At 42.8% G+C, this 24,345-nt stretch overlaps 2 protein-coding genes and 1 pseudogene across 2 annotated transcripts in view; 2 read left to right on the forward strand and 1 right to left on the reverse strand.

Annotated features, from left to right (window-relative positions):
• LOC118903232 overlaps positions 1 to 24,345 on the forward strand; it is a 58,234-nt gene that overhangs the window by 22,691 nt on the left and 11,198 nt on the right. The window lies entirely within an intron of this gene.
• Positions 8 to 1,786, reverse strand: H1-2 (H1.2 linker histone, cluster member). Its single transcript, XM_036868039.1, has one exon. The coding sequence runs from the start codon at positions 1,741 to 1,743 to the stop codon at positions 1,102 to 1,104; it is 642 nt and encodes a 213-aa protein (XP_036723934.1). The 5' UTR covers positions 1,744 to 1,786; the 3' UTR covers positions 8 to 1,101.
• LOC118903208 lies at positions 11,681 to 20,843 on the forward strand (annotated as a pseudogene).

A 24,345-nucleotide genomic window follows, 5' to 3' on the forward strand; every position in this document is an offset into this window, starting at 1 on the left:
CATATAATACTGTTAATGAAAACTAAAGCCCTTTATTAGAGACATCACCTCCCCCCCCAATACACACACTATTTCCAAAACTTTACCAATATATTTTTTCTCCTTCGCGTAGAAAATTTTGGATTGCACAAAAATGCGTTTAAAGCATCTTCGATTTTTAGATGTTAAAGTCTACCTAAAATGAGGATCCTTGACTGGCCGGCCAGGACAAAATGGCCGACTAAAAGTTGTTTTTCATGCGCTCAAATCCATCACACATTTGTTTTAAGTTACACGATGCGAGGAACAGAAAGATCCCTGGTCCAGCCTTGTCCTGGGTGGAAGAGTCATTGCCACCGCTGTAGCAGTTTTTCAAATGTTCCTTTGCTGCCACAGCCCACAGGAATTAACAAAAGAATGCGAGGCCAGAGTGCCTGCACCCACACTCCTCCCCGGATCGGATGATACCAACGCCCCCGAGAGCCAGCAACTTGACTTTCGAAACATGGAAAATGTCCGAAATACCAGATACATTTCTGTATCAAGCGAATAGTGCTAACCCAACGAAAGGAAAACAAACATTGGTGACTAAGGATGGAGGCCGGCCACCATCCAATTAAATACAGGGTGAAAATCACGGGCTGGAGAAGTGAGCCAACCCGCGAGCAGGGCGGGACTTTTGAATGAGTTCTTAGCCCAATCGGAATATCCCGTTAAGACTAAGAAACTGGCTGGATTTCTTTGTGGTCGTATTTGCTGCTCACAGGAGTGGAGTGGGGCAGGCGGATAGCCGAAGTACGCAAGCCTCAGGACAGCGCTTGTAATTGCTGACCAGGAGACTAACCAAAAAGCACCGCAGAGCAAGGAACCCACAGGGATGGGTCTACGCCCTGCAACCTCACCGCAGTCACCCTTCCAAGCCCTCGCTGTCCATCTTAGTGTAGTGTGAGCAGCCTTCTGCAACGACTCCTGCGCAACCTTGATCTAGATTAAAAGGCTAAAGGTGATAGGTATATACAGCAACAGCAAGTATGGAAGGAGTATACAGGTCTTTTTTTTTTTGAGATCAGTGGTGGCTCTGAAAAGAGCCTTTTTGGGTTTTAGAAGCAGACGATTAACAGCCTACTTCTTTTTGGGTGCAGTTTTCTTGGGCTTCGCAGCCTTAGGCTTGGTGGCCTTGGGCTTCACTGCCTTAGCAGAGCTCTTGGCGACCTTCTTGGGTTTAGCAGCTTTAGCTTTCCTTGGACTCTTGGCAACTTTCTTGGTCACAGTAGCTGCAGCTGGCTTCTTGGCCTTCTTCGGGGTCTTCTTGGCGGTTTTTTTCGGAGTGGCCGCACCCGTGGCTTTCTTGGCCTTCTTAGCTGCCCCAGCAGCCTTCTTGGGCTTGGTCACACCCGCCTTCTTAGCCTTGGGCTTGGCTTCCCCAGTGGCCACCTTCCTGTTGAGCTTAAAGGAGCCGGAAGCACCGGTGCCCTTAGTCTGCACCAGAGTGCCCTTACTCACCAGGCTCCTAAGACCCAGCTTGATGCGGCTATTATTCTTCTCCACATCGTAGCCCGCGGCCGCCAGCGCCTTCTTGAGTGCAGCCAGAGACACACCGCTCCGCTCTTTGGAAGCGGCGACAGCCTTCGTGATGAGCTCGGACACCGGTGGCCCAGACGCCTTCCGGCGCGCCCCGGCCGGCTTCTTAGACGCCTTTTTCTTAACCGGGGTCTTCTCCGCAGGAGGCGCAGCAGCGGGAGCGGCAGGAGCGGTCTCCGACATGCTGAATGGTGAAGATCTAGGATTCGGGTACAAGTGGCAAAACGCCGATGGAACTATGCGCGGCCCGGGCCGCCGTATATATAGAGCGCAGGCGCGCGCTGATTGGTGCTCCGGTCGCCCGCCTGGCTGGCAGGCTCTGAGCCGCAGCGGTGCGCCCAAGTTGTGTTTGTTCCACTTCACAAAAGGGGGAAAATATTAAAATACCCAGCACCAAATCACCCGAGTTTGGTCGGGAAAGGATCCGAGAAGCCTCAGCCTTCGTGCTCTCCATTTATTTTTTCCGCAACCACAAAGACTACTCGTCCAGTCGTCCCCAACTCCCCCAACTCCTAGGGAAGTCCTGGGCAGTCGGAGACCACTTTCTGTTTTTCTTCTAAATTACCTGTTCGCTCCTTTGCCCCTGAAAGTTCTTTTTCTCAGGGGTGGTTGGGCACATGCTTCCCTTCTTTTGGAGCCAAAAACGAAATGGTTTCCACCTAAATTTTCACCATAATTCTGTTTCTTCGCAAGGGAAGTAACACAGGTCCTCTGTGAATTCTGCGTACAGACCCACAGGAACTGTGGACTGGGACCAGTCCAAAGCAGTTAGGGCGGGATGGGAGGGGGTTCGTAAGCCTTGGGGGGGGGGTCCTGGATGATGGGGGGTTAGAGACTTAAATCTTTGATTTGAAGACATTGAAACTCTATCAAATCCCTCTTTTCATAGATGGGGGCGGGGCACTCTTCTCACTTCTCCAAAGGCGAGAAATTGGGCTGTTTTTTAAAAGCTCTCAGGTTTCCCTCTGGGTTGTGCAAGACAGGGGGTCTGGCCCTCAAGAATAGGGATAATGAGGGAAGAAAGGAGACCCCCTAAGCCTGCAAATAACCCCCAAATAGACTTGGCAGCTAGGGACGTGTAGATGATCTGTTTTCAGAGAAAACAAGCATTTATTTATTTATTTTTGCATGCTGCAATAAAGATGAATTTCAGCACATGAAAATTCTAGGTTACTTCCAGTAACAATATCTAACACATGTCGTGGTACAGGACACTCTCTAGCTGGGAACCCAAAGATACAGATGGAAATAAAGCAACTGACTTCAACAAGATACACTTTTGACTTTTAAGATGAACTATAGATTTGAAACAGAAATCATGAAATGGCAAAATTTTAACAGAAATAGAGGAAAAGTACTAGAACAAATAAATTATTATGCCACTTTTTGCTGATAAGCTCACCTCTTATCCCCTCTAAAGCCGGCCATATGTATTCTATTCTAAAGCTCCCTTTACTACTACTACATCTAGATGAAAATATGTACTAAAGATGTCAGTCTTAGATGTGATAGTCAAAAGGGGTTATACAAATTAAGTTCAGTGATGAATGAAAAATGAGGTATCTTCTTTTAGACTAAGGATAACCCCATGGTTTCACTGAATAACATTCATTCAACATTTGGAAACTATGTCTACTACTGGTCATGTCCTCTGGGAATTAACAGCCTAATAAGATTAGTGATGGATGAATTAGCAACCACAGAAAATCGCTTTAGACCTGCCATCCATCAGTGTGACTTTGGGCATAGGAATTGTAAGAAATCATTGAAAGTGTATGAACAACTAAAGCACCTTCATCATACTAATATGTTTTGGTAAAAAAAAAAAAAAAAAAGAACATGCCATTTTGTTCTGATTCTATGTGCAATGAGCCCCCTCTTCATCTGAAACTCAGCTAAGTATGCATAACCACCAGGAAAAGAGCTGTGTGGAGTCTTGATTATCAGGTCACTGAACCTCCCTTCACTATAAATTGGTGTCCCTTTTTACAAATCAGCAGCATGTAAATTTGATTACTGTAATTCAGTTTTCTGATATGACCACTCAGTTTAAATCAATCAAATCACATCTCTCTATATGCAAATCTGAAGTCCAGAACCAGCCACCAGCCACTCAAATTCTTGCTCTCAACCTCCTGGCTACATAGTAGAGGCCGGAAGGCAGAAAAACAAGTAGCCCTTCTCTAGATCCCTGTAACTTGTGTTGAGAAAAGTCAAAAACAAAGCAAAGATATTTCTTCATGTCTTTTCAAGCTGTAGTAGAGAATTCTCCACAAGTCCACTTGTGGTTCATCTAATGCTCTAAGGCCATGCTATACAGTAAAATAGAATGTGAGTCATACACGTAATTTTAAGCTTTCTAGTAGTCACAATGAAAAAATAAGAAGAAATAGGTGAATCTAATTTTAATAATATATTTTACTTAACTCTGTATATCCAAACTACTATCACTTCAACATGTAATCGATATTTAAAAAAATAAGACAGTTTCTATTCTTTTTTTCATATGGTAAGTTTTCAAAGTCTGGTGTGTATTTTACATTTGTAAAATTTCAGACTAGCCACATTACAAGTGCTCAATGACCACACGTGACTAATAGCTGTCATACTGAACAGCACGCTGTCCACTATGACTTAATATTTCCTTTTCGATTGGGCTCAGAGTACGCAAAATTATACGTTTACTTGTAGAAGATTGATACATTACTAAAGGTTTTGTTCAGTAGAGATGCAAGTGAATTCTTTCTGGTAGAAAAGATAACCCTAAAAGTTATGATTGTATTGCCTAATAGGACATTAAACAATTTTGTATCTGATTTTTCAGCCACCCAGCATTCTTTCTTGCCCTGACTGAATACATATTTCATTCTCCTGTATCCTGCTTTGACCTAACTTTGTCATTCTGCTTGCTCCGTCATTAATACTGAAATCATTCTCTGACCCATGCACGAGCTCACTATACACAGTACTTGTATGAGAGTCATGTTTTGAAAATTATACTTTGACACTTGGTTATTCAGTTTGTCCTACAAACTCTGAATCAGAATCTCTAGAAACCATTCTAAAAAATTGGAAGATACAAGATTTTTTGACCATGAGCTATAAAGCCACCTTAGATCTTGTAGATGTCCCATGAAGTCTCAGGCTTTGAAATAAGATTGAACAAACCTGTGAGCAACAAAAGACCTACTAAAATTAGCTCCAGGGAAAATTCAGATTAAGGGTGTGGTCTGCCCACTCAAAATTGATGGTGTCAAGATAGCCAGCAATAAACTGAGGACAAAGTTAAATGTTGCCATGCAATAAATTGTGTATACTTGTATTTACACACATCCTAAATATTATGGGTTGGCTAATTTTGTTTCATGTTCTTCAGGTCAGGAAAGCTGGTGGACAAAGTTAAAGATGCAGAGCAGAATGTCAAGCCTAAATGGAGCTGGAGAGAGAGAGAGAGAGACTCAAACAGCAAGACACACTCAAAGGAGAGTGAGAGGAGTTGTTGGGAGAGGTGTATGGATCAGGGGCTGACAACTGATTTTTCTTTCACCTCCTCCTTCTACCATGCCAGAAGAGTGTTCTGTCTGTTCGTTATAGGCCCCAACTGGAAGTTATTAAAACCTGTTTTTTCCTGACTCGCCAAGGAAACTTTCGGTTGAGACTAAAGTTTCTGTATCTTATTCCCTGACACACTCTCAAAATACACTGCGGAAACCAACACAGAATATAGTAGTAAAGCACATAGTGGGAGCTCAGTTAATACATAGAGAGTATTACAAAAGGAACAGTACATTGCAAAACATTTGGAACTGCTATTAGAAGCACATAAGTGACACAAGAAACTAGGGCATTAATAGCCACCTTATTTTTCAAGCTTGTTTTCAAATGATTTTAAGTGGTTTCAAAAATGAAACCTACCTTCAAAAGAAAAGGATTTGTCAATAGCAAGAAGATATACATTTTTACACTTTCTCAGTTTAGGCCGCTAATGAAGGCAATTATAAAGCATAAGATGAAAACATATATTAGGCAATAGCCTTAATCAGAATAAATATATGGCTTTACACGATGACTATTTTGGAGGAAACAGGGGCATACAAATTTTGGTAGATTTGTTAGGACATGTTATTGCTTTTTATTTCCTAGCTCATCACTATGCCATGCATAAGCTTTTCACATATGCTTACTGAGCACTTGTTAAGCAAAGGACACCAGGAGGTAACAAAAGCAAAGATAAGCCAAGCGAAGTGTCTCCTCTTAAGGAATTATACGTTTTGAGACTGACACAGACAAGTATAATTATCATACAGTGTGATAAATCTGATTAGAAAGACACAAACCACTGAGAGAACAAAAGTATGAAAACCAAAAATGTTCATGTGCTGCTTAAACATTTGCCTTCAAGTACTTACCAATCCAATTGGGAAATTAAGACATCAGAGAACAGGCTAGAAGAGTGGTTCTCAAAATTCAGATTTCAGGACCCCTTCACATTTCTAAAAATTAGTAGCCCCCCGGTAAGTTTTGTTAATGTAAGTTACATATATATGTAGATATTACTACTTTAGAAATTAAAACTGAGTATTAAATTTAATAATCACATGTATATGATGTTTACTACCTATAAAATTAATTATATCTATTCATAATTATATATAACAAACAGCATTATATATTCATTTACATTATATATATAGATTTGTACATAAAATGTATAGCACATAATACTATATATATTATATAGAGATTTATATGTAAAATATATAGTAGTATAAATATATAATATTAAATACATACTACTATATATTACATATAAATCTCTACATAGTATGTATATTTTATATATACTATATACGCTATATATAGACTTGGATATGAAATCTATAATATGTAATACTATATATATAATATTATGTATTATAAAGGTAAATGATAGAAGGTCAACTCAGGAACGTTCCTCATTCCCTAGCCCATTCAAAATCCTGGCAGCCCCAGGCTAATCTGAGACTTGTAAGGCTGCCTGAAGGTTGGGAACACAGCTGAGTTGTTAGTGCAAAAGAGCGGAAGGCAAGACAGCAGCTTTGGAGCCAGCACACTCATTTCCTCCTCTGTAACACTCCCCACTGCTCCCTCGCCCCAGGAATATAGTGAAGATTGAATTAGATAATGTGCGTACAGTTCCTGGGATTGGACGGAGCACACAGTAGCCTCTTATTTGAGGTTTATTTCCACTACATCCTTGTACCATGGGAGTCTCCTGTCTTGGGGTGACCCTGAGATAGTTGATCCTCTCCTTCATTTGGAGGAGTGGGTAAGAGTAGAGCAAGACCAACAAGCTGGTTCTCTCTTTCCAATCATGTATGCTTCCCCTGGCAGCTTCTGAAAGGTCACCAGACCTAGGAACTAACCCAAAGAAGACCTCAAGAAGAGATTCTAATAAGAAGAGAAGAAGCTTGCCCATTAGAGATGGGAGATATGTGTGTGTGTATGTGTACTGGGGAGTGAGAGGAGAGAACATAATCAAGGACGAACACTGTCACTCAGAATCTACCCCCTGCATTGCTGTTCTTGGAGCTCACTCCTTGACCAAAACTCAAAAGGAAAAGATTATGATGACATTCACATAGTCACCTCCTCCCTGCATTCTGCATCCTAAGTGTGTGCATACTTCCAACAGCAGACAGGCATAGCTGTCAGGGAGAACCGTGTGTTGTCAATACAGAAGAGGGACCAAGGTATCCCATCACCCTGCATTTTTTACTACTGAACTCACCTAAACCTCCTTAAGTTAAACAAAATTTCTGGCTGGGACCAAATCCTTACAATGTTAGCTTACCTAAGAATTTGTAGCTATGCTTCAGTTAATACATAGATTTCTTACACTTTTCATGGTTAATGATAGTAGCACTTATATTTTCCTCTTAATTTTATAAAATAGTCCAGGAAAAATACAGATGTGGCATAGTATATTTATCAAAAGGACTGGCTCAGAAGCTGGAATGCCTGAGTTCAAACTCAACTTTGCCATTAGATAATTTTATTATCTTCTCTATGCCTCAGTTTTCTCATCTATAAAGTGGCAATAGTTGTACTTGTTTTATAGGTTGCTATGAGAATTAATGAGTTAATGTTTATACAGTTCTAAGAATAGTACCTGCCATGTTGTAAGTACAAATTTTTATATACATATTTTAAAAATTATTTTAAAAGTTATACATACATTCTTATAAACACAACACCATTCTGTAACTGTTGGTTTAAGAGTGTCAATAATACTAATAAAGATAACAGTTAACTGAACACTTTCTATGCGCCAGGCATTATATGCACTATTTTCATTCTGTCTTCACCACCATCCTATGACTACCATTACAAGCATTAGCACTTCACCAATAAGGAAATGGAGATTGAGAATTCAGATTTCTCCTAGGAGAGCCCTGCAGACTGATTACAATTCATGTACCCTGAACACACACACACACACACACACACACAAATATCAACTGAACTAAAGTCAAAGACCTTTGTTTTTCTATTATAAAGTGTATAAAATTAAAATACTCCCATAACTATTAATTACTTACTAGTCTGTTTAATGAGTTGTAGGCAGAAAGTGTTTTCACCCCTGCAAATAATTCTGCATGAATATCATACCCTTCCGGTAGAATCAAAGGTGTTTACAACACATCTTGCTGTCTGTTCTGACGGACACTAGATGGCGATCCCAACCAACCAAAGCTCATTTTGGCGGCTGGCATGTTACAATTTCTCCAGGCCCTTATGTAATTTTTAACCTTTAGTTATAACTTAACACTTTTCTGTCTCTTTTGGTGAACAGAAATTTTTATTCCCATTTGACAGATGGTGATCCTGACACCACTGTGAAGCCCTGAGACTTCAGCAAGTCTATAGCCAGGCAAGGCAAGGCAGGAACAAATTAAGTGGCTTGGACTGACAGTTGTCTAAGTAGTCCAGAAATATCACGCTGGATAATTATTTCATTCCACAAAAAATTAATCCGCACCTTCGATAATCCCGTCTGGGTTTAGGGAATAAGGAAGTAAATAAGACAGGCTCTACCCTTATGGTGGAATTTGGAGGATGGGGACCTAGAAAACGATATGGAATAATGGCTGTGGAAAAGGTCAGAGTGGACATGAAAAGGAGGAAACAGTCGACTTTCCCCAGGCATGGAGGTTAGCCATAGTCTTACAAAGGCAACTTTTAAAATACTAAATTATTTTTCTTTCCTTTCTTAAAGTAAAAATGACCACAGTGAGGAGGAAGATGACAGAAGAAAACACTATTGTGCAAAGATAACAACACTGGTACTATCTTGGTTAAGGTATATCAATTATGACAATGGTGATAGTAATAGAAAATTTATTACACACTATGTGCTAATAAGGATAAAAAGGTTTAAAGGGTTTGGGACTTTGCAATGTGCCTAAGATCAATCCAGCACCTTCATTGTAACACACACGCTCCAAACAAAGCCCCAAGAAGTAGACTGCACTGAAGTGTAGGTTGTGTAAAAGTCCAATTAACAATTTAATAAATGGGTTTGTTTTGGCTTACCCTTCCCTGCCCAAGGGCATTTACTATGTAGGATGTCGTTGGCACCAATAGGCACTAGATGGCGCTCCAAATTAACACTGTCCTTGGTGGACAGCTGATGCTCCTCATAGCCGGGCTAAGTCATCAATCATTAACTCTGGGTTGACATATTACCCAGAAGATTTCAAAACTCATTCATATATAGTCTTTTGATGGAAAGAAATGATTATTACCTACAGTTGACAGTGACAGTATTGAGAAGCTGTGAGACTGGAGTAAAGGCCCAGAGCAGTCAAGTACCAAGCTGGCTACTGGGACCTTTGGAGTCAATAATCTTTATAAAGAGAAATAAATTGTCAAATGGACAAGACACCCATGGTTCATTCATTCACCTCCTCAAGCAATTAATAAGGAGGAGAAGCACAGATAACTACCCTCAAAGTGCATACAGTTTAGAGTAAGGGGAAAAGGTATGGAAAGAGAATGGAAAGAAATGTTTTACATCTGGCAGTATAGTGTGGAGTAGAGACTAAAGGAGGATATGGCCAATTTTACCAAATCACGGGGGGTAGAAACAGTCTTGTGCAGAAACCACTTCAACTGTGTCTTAAATGTGAGTAGCAAATTAGGCATAAGAACTCCAAAGACCTAAAGAGACTGCATATGTTTTATCTTTTTAAATTATTATTATTTTGATAGTGAGATAACCACAATACAGGCAATCTGTAAGAGGATACTGACCTATCACCTGGTAGGGAGCAGCATCCTCAGATAAAAAATGTCATTGATAATATTAGTATGATATTAGAATATGTACCAATAATAAACATGGTTTAGCCTTGTTTACTTGCCAGGCACTTGTTGAGGGCTTCATTTATCAATTTTTATTCTTTTTCATTTAATTCTAAAAATCATTTTATGAAGTAGCTGTTATTATCACCTCTTTACAAATGAGAAAGTTGAGACGGAGAGTTTCAGTGGCTTTGCAGTATAACTTTGCCTTGAAGACTGATTATAATTTATGTGCCTTTAAAGCACACATATATACTCATCAGAAATGAGATACAATAGGGTAGTTTACAAAAACTCTGATTATACTAAAGTGAGCAAGAGTAGACTTTGTTGTTTTTCTCATCGGTAATGAAAAAAATATATATGACAGTTTTCATTAGAAGATATTAAATATCGAGGACGTTTTCTCCCTTAAAATTTCTAAGGCTCTTGGAAGAGCTGAAAGATAACAATTGACAAAAATAGTCATTGCAATCGTCCCAAACTCTTCCCAAATGAAAGAGACATTTATACCATGGTATCTCGTTAGTTCTGATGGCACTCTAAACCAAAACTTACAACATACAGTTTATTCCTAATCTGCCGGTCTGTAATTATTACCTTCTAGGGGTGTCCATATCTGTTAAGAGCTGTAAGAGGTCATTCACATAGAGTATCATTTGGTGATCAGAAATTATCCCCATTTCACAGATGAGCAAACTGAGGTTCAGAGAAACTGGAGTAAGGCCATAGTACCGTTAAATCTTTCCCTTTTTGTAGCTCTTTGGAGCTCTCCTCTGCTTGCTAGATGTTATGCTGCCTGATTCATGAATCATTCAATGAAGCCAATCAATCTTTAAATTTTACTTTGCTGAATTATGTTTTTTAGCAGCAGCTTAGTGACTGGGTAAGGGGAGAGGGAGGGAGGATGGTGGAATTTGGAGATGATGACTAAACGGTACTAAAATGTTTCATTGTGGATGGGATGACAAATGTTCTAAAATTGATTGTGGTATGGTTGCTCACCTTTATGAATATACTAAAGCCGTGGAATTTTATACTTTAAATGGGTGAATTGTATGTACGTGAATTATATCTCCATAAAGCTGTTACCAAGAAAAAAAAGTGATTGCACAATCAACCCCCATGTGCTCATCAGCAATATTCAACATTTTCCCCACCCTATTTCATATCCCCACACAGTTAAGAGGCCTTAATTTCCAACTCTGATTTTTTCTGAGATGGCCAAAATTTGCATACATGCTTTAAAAGGTATCACTTATATTTATTAGGCACTTAAAGGTTTCAGGAAAATCAGATATTAATATCCTTTTGAAATTTCTCAGACAGTAGTTCTCAAACTTTGTTGTGTGTGTTGGGGGGAAGAGGGGTATTTAAAATCCCGTTGCTCTGGTGGCACCATACAGCAATTAAATCAGAGTGTCTGGGGCCTATAGCAGGGCATCAATAGGTTTAACGATTCTCCAGGTGATTCCAATGTGCAGTAGTTTGTGACATATAATTTAACTATATAAATTGTGAAAGATGTTTCGATAGATAGGATCTAATCTGTTAATCTTATGATTTAACTAATTCTGATCAAAGAATAAAATAAAATTTTTATGCAAAAACATCAGGATTGGAAAGTTGAACTTAAAATTTTTGAAAATGTATAATTAAAATTTCAAGTTATTCAATATTTAAATATTTAGATCAGAAAATCGTGAAATATACTTTCCCCAGTCAGCAACATCCTCTCTGGGTTTAAAAACCAGAAGGACAGCTGCGTCACCGAGTGTTTCCCAAGCAGGTACTCTGGATTGCAGGAGAGAGAGTTCAAGTGCAGGAGACCCATTTCTTTTCGCCAGTGGCCCCGGAAAAGGTTCCCACTGTCCAGGAAGTTTCATCTGGGATCCCCGGAGCCTCGGCAATGGCTCCAGGGTGACTTCTTGGGCCACCCCCGTTTCCCCGCCCTACCCAAGCGGCTGAAAAGCGCCAGGACGGACGGTCCGAGCCGGCGAAATGGGCCCGCGAGCCCGGCCGGCGCTTCTCCTCCTGATCCTCCTGCGGACGGTGGCCACGCAGGGGCGATCGCCGCGTGAGTCCGGGGGCTGCGGGCCAGAGAGGGGAGCGGCGGGCGGTGGGGGGGAGGAAAAATCGAAACTAGCTTTTCTTAGCGATTGGGAGTTCGCTAAGCTCGGAACGACTGCTCAGCCCTGTGCGCGGTCCCCTCCCCCAACTTTCCCCGGAGGGGACGTGAGTCACTGGGGTGCAGATGGGGTTACGGGGCCTCTCGCCCCAAGACCTTCACCCCCACCCCCGGCCCGCTCGCTGTCCCTGCTGCTATGGAGTCACGCTCGGAACCAACCACTCCCTCCTCCGACTGTGCCGTGTTTAGATATAAACCTTTTCTCATCGAGGCCAAGCTCGGATTAGGGGTCCTTGGACTCGGATCTCGGTATTCTTGTTTCTACTGGTGGTTGTGTCGTTTTACCCCCGATCATCCCCAAACAGGAAGTTCTTTTCACCAAGGGCGACCTCGGCCGGAGCGCCCCCTCGGTGTTTCCTTCCCCGGGTGCTCTAAGGGTTGGGAGACTTTGGGACGAGCGAACACACGGCGGACCCAGCCGGGTTTCCATTTCAGAACCACTGGCGCTGTGGGTGGGAGGTTCTTGACAGAGGTCGGCCTAGGGACTGACTGACTCTTGGTGATTGTTCTTTTGCCTGGAAAAATAACATATCTGCTGTTTTTGAACTTTTGAACTGAATCTCACAGTTCTCCTTTTCAGCCCTGGTTTGTTGATTTGCAGTGTTAATAGTATTGTATAATTAACCGGCCTTTACTAAAGGATGCCAAAGGAATGGTAATTAACATGTAAGTAATGACCTCAGTTTTAAATCACCTTCAGATCTGTGATCTTGTTTGACTCTACTATGCATTTGGGAGGTAGGAGCTATTCATATGTTGATTTTACTAGTGGTTAACGACCTCAGGTTAAATCCTTTCCCCAGGTTACAAAGAGTTCAGGCAACCTGGTTTTCTGACATTAAATGAAGTATCACTGGTTCTAATCTTAGCTGGCAGTGTTTGCCCTTACTGTTGTCTGGCACAGCTCTGGACGCTTTATACTTTGTCACGTAGCCTCAGAACCACACTTGGAGGGTAGGTAGTATGTGTATCCACACTTTATAGATGACGAGAATGAGATAAGACTTGCTCACAGGTGGTGACTTTGTTCAATGTTACTCAGGGCTTTTGAGGCAGAGCCCGTGTCTCCGCTTCATAGCTGCGATTCCTAAAAGTCACACGGCATTAGGGGTTGAACCATAACATTTGTTGGACACAAGTCTTCACTGTTCACAAGTATTGAAGGAACACCACCCATGTGTTACGCTATTCTAGACCCAGGAGAGAGCGGGGAGACTAGTCCTCTGGTGCTTTGCATTCAAGTAGACGGTGATGACAATACACAAAAGGATAGAGAGCATCAGGTAATGGGTGCCCTGAAGGCGTGGGACGCACAGAGATCAGGGCAGGCCACTCTCCCTGGCTGGGTTTTTTTTTGTTTGTTTGTTTGTTTTTAAATAATGTGAGTTGTTTTTTGTTTTTTGTTTTTTTAAATTTTTATTTATTTATTTATTTTTGGCTGTGTTGGGTCTTCGTTTCTGTGTGAGGGCTTTCTCTAGTTGCGGCAAGTGGGGGCCACTCTTCATCGCGGTGCGCAGGCCTCTCACTGTTGCGGCCTCTCTTGTTGCGGCCTCTCTTGTTGCGGCCTCTCTTGTTGCGGAGCACAGGCTCCAGACGCGCAGGCTCAGTAGTTGTGGCTCACGGGCCTAGTTGCTCCGCGGCATGTGGGATCTTCCCAGACCAGGACTCGAACCCGTGTCCCCTGCATCGGCAGGCAGATTCTCAACCACTGCGCCACCAAGGAGGCCCCCTGGCTGGGTTTGAACAGAGACCTGAAGGAAGTAGAGGTGACGCTGCCTGGGAGCAGCGCTTCCCGGACAGGCTGGGGAGACCTGGCAAGGACTTGCAACCTCGGCACTGCTGACATTTTTTTTGTTGTGGGGACTGTCGTGTGCGCTGTAGGATGTTTAGCAGCATCCCTGACCTTTACTCACTGCATGTTAGTACACTCCCCAGCTGTGGCAACCGAAAATGTGCCCAGACATTGCCAGATGTCCCTTAAGAGACGGAATGTCCTGGTTGAAGAAAGAGCAAGGGCGCCGGTGCAGCAGGAGCGCAGGAGCCGGAGGCCTAGGATAGGCAATGGGCTCAGCAGAGGAGCTGCGGGCGAGTCTCCTGGGGCCTCACAGGCTACAGTGTGGATTCCAGCCCAGGAGTGATGTGATCGAGCACAGCTGTTGAAAAGATTGCTCCAGCTGCTCTGTGGAAAGCGTAGTGAAGGGGGCAACGATAAAAACAGGGCAAGCAGACGGGCAGGAGTTGATGGACTGGGCCGGTGGGAGCGGAAGTGGTGGTGAGAAACGGTTGTATTCTGGATCTATTTTGAAGGAAGTTGCTGAGGGATCTATGAAGGATCACATGACAGACAAAGTCGAAGGTGCCTCTGTTATTATTTTATTTTATTTTTATTTTTATTTTATCGGCCTGAGCAACAGGGGGATAGGTGATGTCATTTCTGAGATGGTGAAGGCAGAAGAAAGAGCATTTTGGGGGAAATCAAGAGCCTGGTTTTGGACTTGCTCAAGTTTGAGATTCCAGTGAGTCATCCAACTGGTGGTATCATGTAGGCAGTTGGAGTGTAAGAGTCTAGAGTTCACGGCCAGAGACAAAAATCTAGAAGTCAGCATTTGGTCACCCAACAAGTATGTATTAAGCATGTACTACGTGCCGGACACTGTTCTAGGCATTGTGGATACATCCCTGAACTCCCTCATTCTAGAATTGAGGGGAGGTGTAAGGAAGCTCTCACCTGCCCAGAGATCTGTCCTCTTGGGCTTACTGGGGTTTTTCTATATTTGCATTTGATTTGGAACTGTTTTGTTGCTGAAAAGCTGCCCTGAGCTGTTTATCAGCACATCTTCCAGCATTTGACAGGAAACATTTACAGGCAGACCTCAGAAATATTGTGGGTTCGGTTTCAGACCACCACAATAAAGGGAATGTCACAGTAAAGCTACTCAGATGAAGTTTTTGGTTTCCCAGTACATATTCAAATTATGTCTACTACACTGTATTCTATTAAGTGTGCAATAGCATTGTCTTAAAAAAAAAACATACATACCTTAATTTAAAAGTACTTTATTGCTGAGAAACGTTAACCATCATGTGAGCCTTCAGAGAGGCAAAATCTTTTTATAATACTAACATCAAAGATCACTGATCACAGATCACCATAACAAATATAATAATAATGAAAAAGCTGGAAATCTTGCGAGAATTACCAAAATGTGACACAGAGACATGAAGTGAGCAAAGGCTGTTGGGAAAGTGGTGCTGATAGACTTGCTTGACTCAGGGTTGCCACAAACCTTCAATTTGTAAAAAACACATTAGCTGCAAAGTGCAATAAAACGAAATCTGCCTGTACACAGTAAAGCATTTAGAGATGGAAGTAGTGATAAAAACCAACAATAATTCCTCTGGACTTGGATCTAATTGGCTCTGAGCACTAACTCTTGATCTCAACTGCCCTAGCTAGACAGACCTTGGGATTTTCTAGAGTCTGTTGGGTCCAAAGGAGGCTGCTGTAATCGTGACTACTGGGGCAGAGGCTGGGGCCTGCAATGGGGTGGCAGGCACACGTGGCAGATGGGCACAAGGGGAGAGCAGACGAGAGGGGCATGCGGAGGGAAGGCAGGCACCGCATGTCACTTTCACAGGGTGGGACCAGACACAGCTGGTAGCCAGTTTGATTCAGAAGGTCTGCCTCCCAGTTCCCCAGGCAGCCCAACAGAGAAGGCCTGTCGCCCTCTCCCAGGGTCACACTCCCTGCGCTTCCTCTCTTCATGGGTGCCTCCGAGCCAGACCTTGGGCTGCCCCTGTTTGAGGCCTTGGGCTACGTGGACGACCAGCTGTTCGTGTCCTACGATCACGAGAGTCGCCGTGTAGAGCCTCGTGCCCCCGTGGCTCTGGAGCAGGGGCCACCAGCCAGCTGTGGCTGCAGCTGAGCCAGAGCCTGAAAGGCTGGGATCACATGTTCATCGTGGGACTTCTGGACCATCATGGACACCACAACCAAAGCAAGGGTACGTGGAGAGCACGCCTCGCCTTCCCGAGGTGGGCGGAGTGTGTCCTTGCCTCAGGGATGCATCTTGAGGGAGAGAACTGGCTATTTGAGATCGGGGGGCAGGGAAGAGGGCAGGAGTTTGATTCCTGAGGTCACTGGGTCCCTGTAATGGCGAAAACAGGGGCCTGCTCCTTTGGTTTCAGTAACGAAGCTGGGAGTGCTGCCAGAGTCCCACACCCTGCAGGTGATCCTGGGCTGTGAGGTGCAAGAGGACAACAGCACCAGAGGGTTCTGGAAGTACGGGTACGATGGGCAGGACCATCTTGAATTCCGCCCTGAGACGCTGGATTGGAGAGCAGCAGAGCCCAGGGCTCGGACCACCAAGCTGGAGTGGGAAGTGAACAAGATTCGGGCCAAGCAGAACAGGGCCTACCTCGAGCGGGACTGCCCAGAGCAGCTGCGGCGCTTGCTGGAGCTGGGGAGAGGGGCCCTGGACCAGCAAGGTATGGCGGGAGCGCCCTCTGCCCCTCTCGTGAGGGAGGGGAGGCGGATGCAGGGCATGGGATCCCCGGCTGGGTTTTCAGAGATGGTCGAGGTTGTGTAACTCTCTGGGAAAGTAATGAGGTCTGAGTTTTCCACCCTGAGGTCTCCAGCTCTGAGGTCTCCACTTTACAATTGAGATGTATCATCCAGCCATGATCATGGTGTTCATTTTTTTTTCCATGCACGTAGCTAAAAGAAGAAGTAACTGTGATTTTCTCTTGATTTAACCAGACCCGCTATGTATATTTATAACTTTTAGGAATTCAGAGATGCCAATTATCACATGAATACCAAGGCAAGAGATGAATACCAAGGAGCCAACCGGTCAGAGTAGCAGAATCTTGGAGGGTAAAGGTTACGTTCACAGAACATGGCAGTAGTCACGTAGGCTGCCTATCTTACAAGGCCCCTTCTTACAAGAATACTTACTGGGTTGACCAGGTGAATTACCAGTAGTACATATTCAATCACTTTTGAGCCTCATAGGGGCAATTTCATCTGATTCCACTTAATGTATTAACAAAGAACGTAAGACATGGGCAACAGGTATGCATATTTACATGTGGGACCGGAGAACAGGCTGATATGACTGTGACTGTTCTCCATGTGACACCACATCAGAACCCAATCGTGGAACATGTTTTAGGGCACAAAATGGTTGTGTCTCTCCTACAACTTGCTCTATCGCACAGGGAAACTCCTTCCTCCAACCTGTAGAGAAAGTGAAGTGAAAGTTCTGGTCTTCCTGGCGTGGGTAGGAATCCCCCCTCCAGATCCTCCCTCCTTCCTGTTCAGCGCTTCCTTTGGTGAAAGTGACTCATCAACGTGGCCTCTGCAGTGACCACTCTACGGTGTCAGGCTCTGAACTTCTACCCCCAGGACATCACCATGAGGTGGTTGAAGGACAGGCAGCCACTGGATGCCAAGGACGTTGAGCCTGAGGACGTGCTTGCCCCAACGGGACGGAACCTACCAGGGCTGGGTGGCTTTGGCCGTGCTCCCTGGGGAAGAGCAGAGATACAGCTGCCAGGTGGAACACCCAGGCCTGGATCAGCCCCTCACTGCCACCTGGGGTATGGATGAGAGCCAGGGGCTGAGAAAACCTGGTGTGGGTGGGATGGGAGTGGTCAACAGGGCAGTGAGGGGAGGGTTGGCTCTGGGATGGGGCAGTGATCATGGGCTTTCCCTTGCTTTTGCTATTTTAGAGCCCTCGCTGTCTGGCACCCTGGTCACTGGAATCATCAGTGGAATTGCTGTCTGTATCATCCTCTTCCTTATTGGAATTTTGTTCAGAATCTTGAGGAGAAGGCAGGCTTCCAGTGAGTAGGAAGAAGGAGGAAGCCTCTTAGCATCTCTGCCCCCAGGACACACTGACCCTCCTGCAGGAAGTGGAGCAGGGGGAGGGCAAAGGGGAGTTGGCATCCATGAGAAGCCTTCTCATCTCTCTTTCTCTGGGAGCCCTGGCAAATCCCTGGGAGCAGGAATTAATGATTTCCCTCAGAATGAAAGCTCCTAATTCAACAGACATCTTTTGAACGCCTCTTATTTTGCAAGGTGCTGTTTTAGGTAGTGCAGGTGCTTTGAGGTTAAGTCACCTTTGCTATCTCAGAACCCAGGTCTAGTAAGGAATGAAATCCATGACAGGCAAATGCAGTTAAAGACCCCCAAAGATCCTAAGGCAGATATGAAGCAAATGCTCTGGGGTGTCAAGGGAAGGGATGACCACGTTCATCTGGGGATCAAGAAAGGCTTCTGTATCTTGAAGAAGTAAGATTTCTTTAGGTGAGGTTGAGGACGAGGGGAAGTCAGTGCAGATGAAGCAACCATGCAAGTGGGAGAGTGTGAGGCATGCTGGGAGGTGAGAAATTATTATCAATTTGACCCTTGACTTTACGTACTTTTCAGTCTGCATTTCTACTCCCTGAACATTGGTGGTGCAGGGGAAAGAGGGGCAGACAGAAGCCAACTCCTGTAGAGCCCTGGGGGCCTTTGGGATGTTATGTTATGAGCACTGGAGGGGCGGCGATCAATGCAAGGACTTAAATAAGCAAGGAGGGACCCAGTCTCCTCGATATGGAGAGTGAGTTGTTAGGAGGTGAGATGGGAGACAAGGAGACCAGTTAGGAAGCTATTCAGCAATTCCAGATGAGAGATAATGGTGCCTGAAATCCAGGAGTTCCTTGGGAAGGGGGTGGTAAGAGCTGACATGAGTGGCCGGGGAGGGGAGGAGGCAAGAGGATCGCAGGTCTGTGATGCTTCTTTCCTGGATCTTGTCTTTACAGGAGGAGCCGCAGGGGACTATGTCTTAGCCGAATGTGAATGAAGTGCAGCCTGCAGACTCCTTGTGGGGAAAGAGAGGGTGCACTTGAAGCGTTCTTCATGTTTCCGGACAGCTGGACCTAAGAAATAGGAACTGTCTCAGGAACTCTCTGCTCTTAGCCTTCCCCGTTCACTGTCAAAACGTTCCCCATCTAGGTTTCTGAGTTCCTGCTTGTTAAAGGGCCCCAGTTGTGACCTCTCCCCGAGAACTGGTTCTCCTGAATCCCAAGCTGCATCTAGAGCCTGCCTTCATTTCCTGCATCACCTCAGACTCCATACACCTATGTCATCTCATCTCCTAACGGTGGAATGAGGCTCCTTAAATTTGGGGGGACTTGTGATTCCTTTAAACATCTGAGAATAACTTTGAACCTTCTCCTCGGGACATACACTCTAATACCCCTACCAGAATTTGACACACACATCCAGGCATTTCCTGGACCCACTCAAGTTTCCTTTTAACCCTCTCTCTGTTATGCAAGAACTCACCTGTCTCCAAGCCCCGTGGTCTCTTCCATCAGAGGGAGACCTGGACCTTTGTACAGCGTGAAGGTTGTGCACTGCACAACCCGAGGAGGCACCTTTCCCAGAAGAGGCATCATGGATGTTTGTGCGCATTATGATAATCGTCCCGAAAATGGGTGGGAAGTGTGTTGAGGAGGGAATGTCTTTTTCTAATTTGCACAAAGGTGCCATGTAGGTTTCCTTAGGTTAATGATACCCGCACTTACAATGCCAGACTTGAAGTAGCACAGGATTTGATCTCTGCTCACACCCTCTCCTTGTTCTGACAATGAAAATGATAATTAAGATGATGACGATAATGCTAAGGTGGCTGACACTTATTTATAAAGCTCTTCCTTGGTGCCAGACTTAGTTCTGAGTGCCTACTTACATACATTATCTCAATAGTTCTTTGATGTAAGTACTATTATCCTTTTTTTTTTTAAGATGAAGAAAGTGAAATAAAAAATGGAGTATCTCACAGCTTGCCAGGGACAGAGACAAGTCTCAAACTCAGTCAATCTGGCTCTTTGATCCAGCTCTTTGGCGCTGCATTCAGATGGTTAGATGCCTGGAGTAAATGGGGAAGGAAGGAGATGGCTGTGGAGATAGCTCTTCTCTTGTCTCATTGTCTATATTCTCGGTGAGTTCGACCCAAATGAAGGGAAAAAGCAGCAGAAAACAATATCAGCCCTGTTTCCTTTCAAAGTCCCTAAGGGAAGAACCCTGGAATGTGACGCCTGTTGCCACCACCGGCCAGCTCTATCTGGCATCACTCATGGGACTGTGAGTGGGGGTGTCAATTAGTTACTGTGTTGGACCTCACAGTGTCCTGCTCCAATCAGGATCACCAGGGTGGAGGCATTTCCCTCCAAAAACTGGAGCAACTTCTTTCATATTAAAGATGGAAAACTAGAAGCCACCAAGTGGCCTTGGTCAGCACCAAGATGCTGACCCCAGCATCTTCCTGGGGTCCTTGAGAGTCTGGTTCTCATCCCCAGCTGTGCATGTTCAAAAAATTAATCTAACCAGGTCACTCAGGAATTAGTCGATTCTGGGAAAATAATTTGTCTGACCATATTCAAAAGAGTACTAATATATACACGCAGGAAACTTGTGTTTACTTTGTGCTGCCACATGTATTTGGCGGCATAACTGTGAACAAGGCTTCTGTCTTGGAGGGCAGCTGCCTCAGACCAATACAGCTCAAAAGTTGTTTGGTAGATATTGAACTTGGGCAAAGAGATCTCAACTATTTTTTTAAACTTTTCTTTTTTTGCAGTTCCCAAAGTTAAGTGGATAAAAGTATATAGGATTTGTGCTTACTACAGAAAAGTTGAAAATGAATTAAATTGAAACTATTATTCCATTAGCCAGTAATAAAGTCTATTAAAAATTTGCGTATTTCCTCTCACTATTATTGCTATATTAAAATATATAAAATTAGTAGATACATATATTTTAATAAATGCATAATTCATTGTGTTGTGTACTGCATGGTTTTCCTGATGTATTTGTCCATCTTATGTATATACTTAATCGACTTAATCATCACGTTATTTTGGGGACATTTTACTGCTTCTAATTTTTTAATGTTTTGTTTCATGGAATATTTTCATTAAACCATGGTAACTGAATTAATTGTTTTTCTTCACACTAGACACATTACCATCTAAGCTGTAACACATTGGTCATTTTACCTCCAAACCATGGTGGAAGCACACTGACAAATTCTTTCTCCTTAAACATCATCCTATACTCAAATCAGACTGCCAAAAAGCTTCCTGGCTCATACTGAGCTTCCTACCTCATTAAGGATATGTTACAATTAATTAGGCAACCTTTGTCTTATATTGGTTTTGTTTCACACAGGCCAAAATTTCAAGAAACATTCTATTCTTCACAGTAATACACATTTATTAACAGTCGGCAACTGTGGCCTGCTAATTTTTTTTTTAATAACCGTAGTTATAAATCTCCATTTTCTTTCAGTGTTTCTTAGCTTAATTTTTCTGGCCTTGTTCATCAATTCTTAAGGTCAACTACATTTGAAAAGTCAGATTTAAAAATCTGTACATTTAAAAATCTATATCTTATTTTGCCTCTGGCAAAACCATTTACAAGGGTGGTAGTAAGGAGAAGCGCGCCATCTGGTGGCCAAAAATGTCACAGTGGTCTTTCGACTGTGGGGTGGGGGGCGGGGGTTCCTCAGGGGGAAAGAATAAACAAGGGGTGGGGCGCTGGGGATCACTTTTGGAGAAAAGCCCCTGAAAATTTGAGAGAGCAAAGCTGAAACTATTCACCAGCTATTTGAATCGCTGGAATCACAGGGCAATGTTGAGCTACCTGAACTGGGAACAGAACAGAAGGAAAACGAACAAACCTGGTGATCTTTGAGGCAACCTGCCAGCAGTTGGTTAAGGCTGCTGGGCGGTACAGGCAAAACTTCGGCTTAAGTTATAATAATATAGTCTTAGAGTACCGTGTACTTGATACATTCTTCAGGTACACACACACACTTAAAAACAAAAGACCTTCTCTAAAATGCTGCAAGGTTCTTATAAGCTACACACTCTAATAATAACTAGAATTTTAAAATGCATGACTTTAACCATGGAAGATTTTCACATGCGTGGAGTGATATTTTTAATTTTGATTTCTTTCTGTGGACTTTGGGTCATCATTTTTTCTTCTCCCTTTTTGAATCAGTGATTAACATGTAGAATATTAATACAAGTATTAAATCATTTCATGTGACAATTTGATTAAAAAGCCTGGGTTGCCTTGACATCCTGCGTGCATTTATTACTTGGCCTGGCATGCATGCTGGTATCTCACTTATGCTGATTCTGAGTAATTCTCTAAGGTGTTTACTCATGTGTACGAGAGATACATATGATGTGTTTTAAGCAGATGCTTCTGTAGCTTCTATTTCTTGGCTGAATGAATTTTCATTCTCAGAAAAGTCTTCTTAGGCTTAAATATTTTCTAAAACTAATTTTTTTTCAGCTAATAATTATCGAGTACTTACTAGATGTCAGGCCCTGTTCTAAATATTAATTCTTTGGAAGAATCCTGTGAGGTAGAAACTCTTCTTATTCTGCTACCCTTATTTTGCTGTATGGAAACCAAGGCACAGAGAGGTTGGTTAACTTGCTGAAGGTTACACAGCTGGAAGATGATTGTGTTGATTTTTTTCCCAGCTAGCCTGGCTCAGATTCATAGCCACTACACAATCCCTCTCTCTGAATCAAGAAAACGTGTGGCTGGCATTGTTGCATCTTTTTAGGATACTCCTTTGAGTATCCATTCTGCTGCCTAGTGGCAGCACCTCTGATTATTTCCTGAGTGAGGAGAGAACCTGTTTTAACATTTCAGAATATACTCTATAATTTTTTCATAAATATTTGAAACATTTGGGATTTTTTTTTTCTGTTCACACACAAAATTCTAACTATCAAATTCACATTTTTATTTATTCTATTTATCATTCAGGGAGGTATTATGGGATGGGTAGCATTGAAGCACCTGTGAATCATTTTTCACCAGATTTGCATAGAAAGTATTGTAAATAAAGTAATTAAGTAAAAAAAAAACAACAAATTCTGGCTTTTGACCCAAAGATTCTAAAATAGAATTTTGGAGCCTTCAGTGCATTTGTGTGTGGAGGGGGAGGTGAGGATAACACCAATATTTGTATAAACTTCAGTGAAAGTCTTGTCAGTTAACCTTACCCTATGAGTTGATGAAATATCCTGGATCTTATTCTGTAAACAGAGTGACCACAATGGCATTTTCATAAGATAGTCAGCAAGCAACTTGGATACTGCCAAAGGAGCTTCACTATGTGTGCAAGAAAGCACCTGTTTTAAACATGGATATAACAGTTAATGATCTTTGCTTTGTGTACTTTTGTGTTCAGGTTTCACCATTAAAAAAAAATGCAAAATCCTTTCTTCGGGCTTTGTGTGTGTGATTAAGGAAGTATTCAATGGAATTTTGAAAATCAAATTTAACTACAAACATGTTTATAAAAATTTTGAAGCAAATGTTTAAGAAAGGATACTGTTAGAAATTCTCTTTCCAAATAACATTTTCTTTAGTAGGTCAAAATGTATTATGAATATTTGGGGAGAAAACCCACACAAGGACAGCAGGCCTAGAAAGTGCAAGTGCCAAAAACTTTTAGTAAAAGAGTTTGAACTAAAGAGAAAAAGCAGGGAGTTCCCTGGTGGTCTAATGGTCAGGATTCGGCACTTTCACTGCTGTGGCCCGGGTTCAATCCCTGGATGGGGAACTGAGATCCCGCAAGCCACATGGCACAGCCAAAATTAAAAAATAAAATAAAATAAGGAGAAAAAGCAGGAACGTTTTCCTAGAAGGATAAGGAGAGGAAGTGAGAAAAATATGGAGAGACACAGTATATGTATCTTATGGAACCAAAAACATGCCAGTGGGAATGACAGTTTAATTCAGGAAAAATGAATAAGAAAATAGATCATACCAAAGTAAAGATCAGGTGGCTGAAAAAAGAGAAATGCATTAAAGACTTAGGTGAGAAGGAGATAAATCAGCCAGGGGTCAGAAGAGCTGTCTGCCCCAGACCAGGAGTGGTGTCCCCAAATGCCCAGAGCTAACTACTGTCATGTTATAAATCCCTGTCAGGCTAAGTGGGGCGAGATTGTACTTATGTATTTCTGCAACTATAATACTGCTCAAAAGTATTTCTACCCTGGGATTTCTTTTTCCTAAAGTACATCTGTACCCTGAAAAGTGCTGGTATATTCTGGTAGTTTTCAACTCTGGCTAAGTATCAGAATTGTCTTTTGAATACATATATATTCCATGGGATGATATGTGTATGTATATTCCTCATATTTATATATATATTATATATATA

The sequence above is a fragment of the Balaenoptera musculus genome, chromosome 11 (genome assembly GCF_009873245.2).
Source record: "Balaenoptera musculus isolate JJ_BM4_2016_0621 chromosome 11, mBalMus1.pri.v3, whole genome shotgun sequence".
Classification (NCBI taxonomy): domain Eukaryota; kingdom Metazoa; phylum Chordata; class Mammalia; order Artiodactyla; family Balaenopteridae; genus Balaenoptera; species Balaenoptera musculus.